At 37.3% G+C, this 9,148-nt stretch overlaps 1 protein-coding gene across 1 annotated transcript in view; it reads left to right on the top strand.

Annotated features, from left to right (window-relative positions):
• The first annotated feature begins 1,505 nt into the window (after positions 1-1,505).
• CABCOCO1 (ciliary associated calcium binding coiled-coil 1) overlaps positions 1,506-9,148 on the top strand; it is a 198,734-nt gene continuing 191,091 nt past the window's right edge. Inside the window, exons 1-2 of the mRNA XM_069019095.1 lie at positions 1,506-1,562; positions 5,500-5,597. Of these exons, the coding sequence (XP_068875196.1) occupies positions 1,520-1,562; positions 5,500-5,597 (141 nt within the window). The 5' untranslated portion in view covers positions 1,506-1,519. The remainder of the gene's footprint in view (positions 1,563-5,499; positions 5,598-9,148) is intronic.

Raw genomic sequence — 9,148 nt, 5'->3', positions numbered from 1 at the left:
GGCCTTCAATGTTATAAAATGTTCTGACAGACCATCAAGATCCTGTTGCTTCACAGCTTCCCTGATTGTTATTTGCTCTCCAATTCTTCACCTCTTTAAGGCTTTTCCTTAAAATTGCAATTTAAAAAAATCATTGTATTCCTCACCAATAAGCCCACTCCAATCCCTATTTCTAACCCTACGGAGGACTTCAAACCTTAGAACTGGCTGACTCCTGACACAACCAGGCTATCCTGTTACCTCATCTTGTCCTCAGTCAGGGGACATGCAGTGGCAACAGCAGCACAAACAATTGCATGTTTGCTGGCTCTCATTATGGGTAAGTATGATTAAGGACAGAAATCCTGCAATGTTTAAATGAAGCATTTTGTTACAGTGACAGGCATTCTGAGGTATTTCCACATGTTATCTTTTCTATTTGTTAGTCAGGTGCCCAAGGAAAACCCCGCTATAGTGCAGTGATTGTCTCTCTGTCAGTTCTGCCTCCACCTACTGTTGAGCCCAGGGGTTAATTTCAGTGAAAACTGAAAGAGGAATAGGTAGGACACAAAGGTGTCTAAATGGGTAAAAAAATTGGGAGAATTGGCCTGTGACTAGAAGAGAGCTGTACAAAGAAAGATAGCCCTGACAGAATTCACATTATATGTAACATTTGGCTATAGCTAATCAGTCAAAATGTACCTGACCATCCAATTAGCATTTGTGCACTTTCAGATTAGCTGTAACTCTGCTTTCTAGCTCTCTCTTGCAGGATGCAGCTGGAAATATTGCTGCAGGAACTGGGTCATGACAGTAGGGGATGAATCTATAAGAAAACCATTTCATTAGTTATGCTACTCATGCAGCAAGCAATTTCAAATGAAGAAAACGTCTTACTAGTCAGGTTCATGTAAATCTTTTGTGCAGGAGGCTTATGCTTTTATCTTTAAATACACTATGTTTTTAATTTTCAAATAAATATGTTTGGGCTTTGTAGATTCAATTTTCTTTTGCTGAAATCCCACTACAGTAGGGTTAGGTCCTTTGTAGCTAAAAGAGAAGCAAGGCTGTAAGGGTATTCTATATGGCAGGTGACAGCTCTAGAGCAGTGAATCATTATTATATACTGAAGCTCATTAATTTACCCATTTAAGCAAACTTCTACAATTCATTTTAGTGTCTAGAGTGCTTCAACTTTTCTGCTTTCATTTTAAGCTACAGCTGCTGTGCCCCCAGATCTTTATACACATGGGATAAATTCCTCTTGACTTCAGTGGAGTTCTACCAGCCAGAAATTTTGCTTCTGGCTTCTTTGGGATTTAAATGGTGTGTGTTTGGAAGAAAATGTCAGATTGGACTCAGGAGAAAAAGGAATATGAAGAATACCCACATGTCTAGGCTATGGACAAAAAAGGGGAAGTAGGAACTGGCGCTGAATTATTTTAAGTTACATTTAATATTTGCTTGGAAATTCAAATGTGTCTTTAGCTTTCCCAGGTTGATAACATATCTGAACCATTGTTTGGGACAGCAGATATTTATGAGAAAGCTGATTGGAACAGAAATGTTTAGCATCTTTTACGGTAAGTGGGGGTTTTTTTGTCCTAAAATAAATCATGGCATTTCTAGGAGAAATAAGGAGACTATTTTTTTAAAAATCAGGTTTTCAGTAAGAAAGTCTCAAAGGACAGTTTTGACTTCCTTCTACAGAAAAAAAATTGCTACAAATGTGAATTATCTTGGCAAAGAACTTTGGTTTCTTAATTGTATTTAATATTTCTGTTGCTCCTGCAGTTCCAATTATCCCTATGTATCCCGATGCAATGTCTGTAAATCAATGTCCTTGCTAGCTCTTACATTATTAGTTTCCAGTGCTGCTGCAGCTCCTGCTGAAAAGCTGGGCCTCTGGAGGGCTTGCCTTTGGTTTGGTTGCGCTTGCAGATGCCAGGCAGAAATGCAGCTCTGTGAGGGCTCTGAGAAATGACAGAAATGAAGTTGTTAGGACGTGTGTGTCTGTGCAGTGGTGGATGATTAAAAGGTGGACAAGGGGTGGGGCAGATGACACCCGACTCATAATGCATGTCTGTGAAACAGGAGCATGGCTGGGTCGCCAAGGGATTGTGATAAGGAGAAGAGTATTTCCCCTGTGAAATTTCCAAGGCTGTAGATACTCTGGACAGCCTTGTTCTTCTTTTGAAAGCAAGACCTGTAACAGTGAGAAACAAGGATATGTATGTGAAAGGAGAGGTTATGTGTGAATGAGAACCTACAGGTAACATGAGAGTCCTCTTGCTGAGCACTGACAGAGGAAAACAGGAGATAAATTTGCTTGCCACATGTTTCTTTCACTTTATTATTTTCTGTTTTTTTCTCTCTTATTCTCTTCTGAGAGAGAACAGAGATTCTCATCCCTTTTGTTTTTCAAATTGCATCTTTCCTGCCGGCAAATACCAGCTGTGAACATGATTGTACCAGTAGAATCCCATTTTAGTGATAGTTTTCAGTATGTTTATGGAAAAGATGAAAAATATGCTGGCCAAAACACTCTTTCCAAGGAAAAGTGCATCTCTACTAACTGATCTTCTGAGCACTACCTGCAGCTTAGTTTCATCCTTTAGAATCTCTGTTGGTTTGGGAAGGAGGATCAGGCTTTTGCTCATTGCATACAGCAGTACCCATGACAGTAACTTGGAACCTTTTCTACTCCTAAGAAAATGAAACATTTTGTATTATTTACTACACAGGACATTTTCTTTATGAACTATTATCTAAAAATAGCACATATCCAACAGAACAGAAATGAATGCTCATAAAACAAAGTGAGAGTTCATGATTATTTGTGGCTTCTTCTTAGAGTGTGAATGGAATCCTTTAAACCCTAAATTGTTGATTTTTTTCTTCAAGTTGTTCCTCTAGCTCTGATACTCACCCACTTAGCTAGATGCATAATTGGCTTCAGCATCAGAAGGACTTCAAATAGAGCAGTGCTGTGAACTGGGTGGTCTGGTTCCTTTTAAGTGCTTGCCTACTGCAAAACACAGAGAGTGTGGGGGTTTTTCCTTCAGATTTTAACTTTACACTCTGAGTTGCACAGGTGGCTTTGGCATTAGTAGTAACAAAATTAAAAATTATTTTTTAAAGAGAAAATTGCGTAACATCAAACTCTGCGTAAGAATAGTTACGAAATGCTTTTGGTAGCTAGTTCCAGGTAGGCAATATTCAATAGCAGAATTTGTATCAGTTACAGAGGAAGAAGCAAGTAATGGATATCTCATACAATTAACTGATTTTAGAGAACTTTCTTCTCTGAACTGAATTACTGGCTTATGAGCAATCTCTTGGAGTGTTCTAATGTCATCTATAAGGAAAGAGCGTTTGGGGTCCAGGAATTCTGCCATGAAAAGTGACAGTTTAGGGTACGTCTATATGTTGGATTTGCTGTTAACTGTAGAAATTTATGCTATTTTCTCACTAATACCGTTTAGGCCATCTAGCTCAAAGCCAATTTTATCTACATCGTGTCTTTGATGGCAAGCATTTCCAAGCAGAAAGTATATTTCTCATCAGCAGTAGAAGGCACATAAGTAAGTGAAATTATAAAAGCAAAGAAGATACAGAGGGACATGGTGAACCTTGAAATAAATCCAGCCTGTTGCAGCAAACTGGCGGTATTTAGATGTCTTATCTGTTCTATTATCCTATAGAAGGTTTTTAAGGCCTGCAGCTTAGCAAAGTATAAAGTGAAGATTGAAATAGGGCTGTGGCAAAAAGTCCAACAAACAAACAGAGGTAGTTAATGCCAGCCATAAAGGATAAGGAATATGGGGGCTGCAGTGATTCAGGTCATGTAAGGACTTGCAGACAGAGATACAGGGAGGAACTTTACAAATGTGAAGCATCAGAATGTACTGAAGAGAAAATAAGCTTTGATTGATTTTGAATGATGGATTTGATGTCAATGACACCAGAAGAGCAGAAACACTTAGCTTTTCCTGTATAGTAGTTTTTACTGTTTTTAATTATAAAGATAAATAAAAGTAGTAGAGGTGTTGAGAAAGGTGACTGACATGGCAAGATCTCTGCTTACTGCCTGGAGAGGAGTTCTGAAGCCAATATTTGAAGGAACAGGAAGCATCTTTGTTAAGGTATATATAATTTTTTTTAAAATGTATTTTTAAAATTAATGTTACTTCCACAGTACTCACATTGGCTTGTGATTACTACCAGAGTTAGAAAAATCCAGACTGCTAAAGGACACAAGGATGACTGAAAGAAAAATACTAAACTGTAAACCAGTCTCTAGAGGAATAGACAGTAACTGAAGTGGGGCAAAACTAAAAAAATTTTTGCTGGAGAAAACTCCTTTAGTCCTGCAGTCAGTCATGTAATTGGTGCTGTATGTATGTGGATTCAGTGGTTTTCCTGTGCATATCTGCTTGCAAAATGGGGAAGAGAATGATCTAATGCATGTCTTCTATTTCCATATATTCACATCAGTTTAACTGCCCCATAAATTGCAGAAACATTTTCTCCAGTGCTGTTCCCACTGGCACGAGACACATGAGCTTAAATGTACCAAGGGCTCTTTTTGTATCAGTATATTAGGTAAACCTGATACTTTATTTAAAGAAAGAAAAGTGTGGATGAAAGAACCATGAATTCAAGATGTTAAGGTTAATAGGTCAAAATCTAACCTAAATAAAACTCTCAATGAGAATTTAGTCTGGGCAAGGACTGTGGGATTTAGCCTAAAGAGAATTAACAAGGTACATCAGGTCTCATCACTGTTCTGATTGCCAGAAGCCTGTCTGGACAGTGTCCAAAAATACATTCTCAATCATAGCAGATTAAAGCAGCTAATGCAGGAAATGATGCGTACTGTTTTACATTGTCTGTTCTGTTATCTGGACAGGTACAGTAATAATCATACAGAAAACATAGGAGGGAAAAATGCTGAATTATTTTCATCAGCCGGCATTTTTCTCATATACTTCTTTTCTGGGAAAGTAATTATTTTCAAATAATTGTTAGCTGAGTTTTAAAAATCCCGATATAGTTCTTTCTTCACCTTGGGAATAATTTTTGATTTTTTAAAGCTGTTGTGGATCCCTCCCACTTTAAAAAAAAAACCCTCATAAAATGTTTACAAGTTTTGTTTATATTCCCATAACATTTTTCATTATGCTGTGACAGCTTCACTGAAAAATTATTTTAATTATCTCAAAATGAATCACACAAAGAGGGAATATGAAAATATAAATCTTATGTCTGACTGTACTTTAATTGCTTCAGCTAATGAAAGAGGCATGAGATATCTACACATTGCAAAAGCTAAATTGCATGACCAATATAACCAGTATTTGAAATGTGCTGAATCCATAGTACTCATTCTGCTTCAGTGGGGAGATACAGGGACCGTACCTGTTTTGCAGTGCTTGTTTTCTGCTTCTGGTATGGCAAACTAATTTCAATGGGAAATGGTGTTGAAAACAGCTAATAATTATCTCTTCTGTTCTCTAGGTCAGCAGCATGGAGACATTAATGAACAAAACAAAGTAAATGTAAGTTCCAGAAGCTGTGGGTTCTCGCCTGCAACCTGTCCACAAGAGTTCAGTTATGTGAGTTGTTCTTATGCAACTGTAATGTGAGATGATGCTTGTATATGGTATTAAACCACATCCATAAAATGTCCATTGACTATAGTAAGTAACCTAATCCTACAAAAAATTTGACAAAGCAAGATAAAAATGGGCACCAGGAGGCACCAGTATGATTTTAAATATATACACACATAATGGGTCAAATCTGTAGGTCTAATTAAGTATTGTCTGTTCCCACAGGAGAAATTTTTGCCTCATCAGATCCTAACCTTGTGATCTTTGACTGAATTTTATCCAAGACATTGCACACAGGCATTTTATTTTTACAGACTTCTGAACTTACAGCTGTTTAGAAGCTTTTGGTTGAAGGTGATGAATTTAACAAAGAACAAGAGTATGACAGAAAAACAGAGTTTGAACTGTTACTTTGTCAGTGACTCTTCTGCCAACATAATGCAGGAATGCTGCAAGGTTATTAGCCAACAAATCTCTCCTCTGTAGTCTAAAAATATCTCCCAATTGGGTGCCTCAGTGAAATGCCATGTGTTATAAATGGCAAAGCTGATTTCCAACTTACACGGATAGTGAGGAAGGGCTGCAGGAGCTTTGATATTTAGCAGAAGGGTAACAGACATGTTGCCACACACGTAGCCAGCCCTAAGTAATTGTTTTCTCCCTTAGATTAGATGATTCTTCTCTTGTGATAAAGTCATAAGTCAAAATCCTGCCATTTCTCACCATTGTCTTTAAAGGGTTGCAGTGCTTTTTTTTTTCTTTTTTTTGTTTTAGTGTTGGGACAATAGTCTTTCATAATCTTTTAATCTCAGAGGGTTTTCCTTTAGTTCACAAATATTGCACTGAGTTGTAAATCTGTGTAATTAGTGGCAGGCATTAAGGGAGCATGCTGACTCAGGAAATTAGTAGTGATTAGGAGAGGCTTTCTCTTAGGTCAAATCAGCAGTGACAGGACATTTTCCATCTGATGGCTGGTGTAGGTTCATACAGCTGGGGATGCTTCAAATTTGTGTAGCACATCGCCTCTGCCCCTAGGAAGTTTTACCTGCTGTGTTTCCTACAGTAACAGTATTATCCAGTCTAGCAATGGGCCAGATTGGTCAGTAGTGTAAATCAGAGTAACACAACACTCTCTTCTGCCAGCAGTTCTTCTGATTGCCTATGTCTCTAATACCATGACTCTGAGGTATTAAGCCAAAACTGGCAGACTTTTTCTGGAAAAGCTAATTTATGTGTTGTTCATGGGAAAAGAGATGTGGACATTTGTAATTAACCCTGTCTTCTCATATCCAATAAAAAACATGCAGGACAATCTCTTAATTTCTCACAGTAATAATCAAGCAAGACCCACTATGTAACCGGGATATAAAGTGTGTTCAAACTCACATATGTTATTTATAACTGTTAAATATTTTTCTCCCAAGAATGTCTTTTCTAGATCAGATTTCTTTGTCTCTACTTCCCACCTTGCAGTCCAGTATTCTGTCACTTCACTGTATCGCATTAACCAGTGTGATAATCTAGCTATTTGTCAGTATGAACCCCCTTGCTCCAGGGAGCATCATTAGCTTCCTCTCTCCCGTGGTAATGTGATCCCTTGGGAGTAACCTCTCATGTGCTGTTGAAGCAGTGCTTAGGCTGCTAATGGATTTTCCTCTTATTTTGTTGGTTTCATTTAAATTTCTAGCATTATAAATACAGAGTTCATATAGAAGTCAAATGAACAGGCAGTAATTTCAGGGGTTATGTTGCAGACAACAGGTACATATACATGTCAGAGTAACCAGATGACTTTTCCAATCTCATTGAATGAATATGAGTAGATTTTCTTCAGTTGAACACGTACCTTGTAAATTTGTTCCAAGCTGTTGAATCACCTAAGGAATGTCCCACCAGTGAACAGCAACATCTGTATTCTTCTTTCTAAATATTTAAACTAGCTACATATTATTTTCTATTCATCAAACGTTTCAGAGCTTTATAGTCTTTCTAGGCTGTAGCTTGGAATCTTTAGAATCTGTTATTGTGGGCTCTTGCTGCTAATTCTGTTTCACTATAATTGATGTAAGTGTTTACTTAGCTCCCTCCAGTGACTTGATGAGCAAATAAGTCCATGGTGTGCTATCATTCTAGATGTTGAAAAACAAGTTACCACAAAAGGCAAGATCAGTTCTTTAAGATGATATTATATGTAGAATTCTGCAGCATAATGACTAAATACTATCTGCTAAGCGCATTTTAGAATATAATAAACAGAGCATCTAAGATTTACCACATAATTTTACTATTATTTATTATCAATACATTTTTATCCCTGGCAGAATTAATGCGTGAATTTCAACATCAAGTGGGAGTGAGAAAGCTCCACACTTCTAAAAGAGGATTAGTATTTGTAGGAGAAAAAGGAGGAGGTTCAGAATCTGAATTCATTTTATGAGCTGTATTGAAGATGCTCCTTCGATCTTTGTAATGATATGCAGAAAAACACTTGCTATGGAAACAAAAAGTATTATGAACTGTATCCTGAGGAAAATCTGTGTGCTTTCGCTAATGTTAGACAGAACAAATTTAACTGAGCTGGGGTCCATTTGTGAAAATGGTACCATTATGAGAAATATATTGGAAGAACAAAAAATGCAGTTGTTTACGAGCCAAATTGAATCAGGAAATGCTCTTGGAGCTGAAAAGCTATGGAGAAGTCTGTGCAGGCAAATTGCAGCAGTATTCATAATAGGAACAGGAAAAAATGACAGTATAAAGAAAACTGATTAGATTCTCAGAGGGAACTTTTAGTCCCATCGAAGCAAATGGAAATTTTGCAGCTGATTTCAGCTGTACCACGATTTAAATATGTGAGGATGAAGATTTGGGAGAGTTTCTTCGGGTTTACATCTTCCCCGCTGAACGTACATCCTTAAAGACTTTAATTTTAGAGGTTTGTGCTTTCAGTGTGAAGAAATGTTTTGTGCTTTTTAAAAATTTCTTAATACCTCACCCCAATTCCTTAGGTACATCAATAAAACCAAACCAAACCAAACCAAACTGAAACAAAAAGGAGCCAAATTGCTTGTGTTGAGACACATTATCAGGAGTCATAGTTTGTTATTGGTTTTACTGTAGACTCTAGGTCACCCTCAGGACCAAGTTATCACTGTATTAGGCCAAAACCCTCATAATATAGTGCCAGTCCAAAGAATTCAGAGAATAGGAGAAGTTAGTGTAACTCTTCATGAACTGGAGTCAGTCCTAAGGCAATGACAGGAATTGAAATTCTGGCTAAGGCTGTTAGCATCTCATTTTCATGCAAAATAAAGGGAAAAACCCCACAAATCCAAGAAATTTTTATTTTCTTACTCACTTCTCTTTTCTACACTTGGCACTTCTCTCCTCTGCCTTACCTGTATCTTTTCTCCTGTATCTTCAGTGGAAAAAACAATGAAAGCAGAAAAAAAAAATTAGGAGGAGAGGAATAATGTGAAAACAAATGTACATTATCTTGAAATGATAAGAAGATGCCAAAATTGCTAAAAAGAAGAAATCATGTTTCCACAGGG

This window comes from Aphelocoma coerulescens, chromosome 6 (assembly GCF_041296385.1).
Source record: "Aphelocoma coerulescens isolate FSJ_1873_10779 chromosome 6, UR_Acoe_1.0, whole genome shotgun sequence".
Taxonomy (NCBI): Eukaryota; Metazoa; Chordata; class Aves; order Passeriformes; family Corvidae; genus Aphelocoma; species Aphelocoma coerulescens.
Note: the sequence above shows the minus strand (reverse complement) of the source record. Positions and strands in the feature narration are given on the sequence as shown.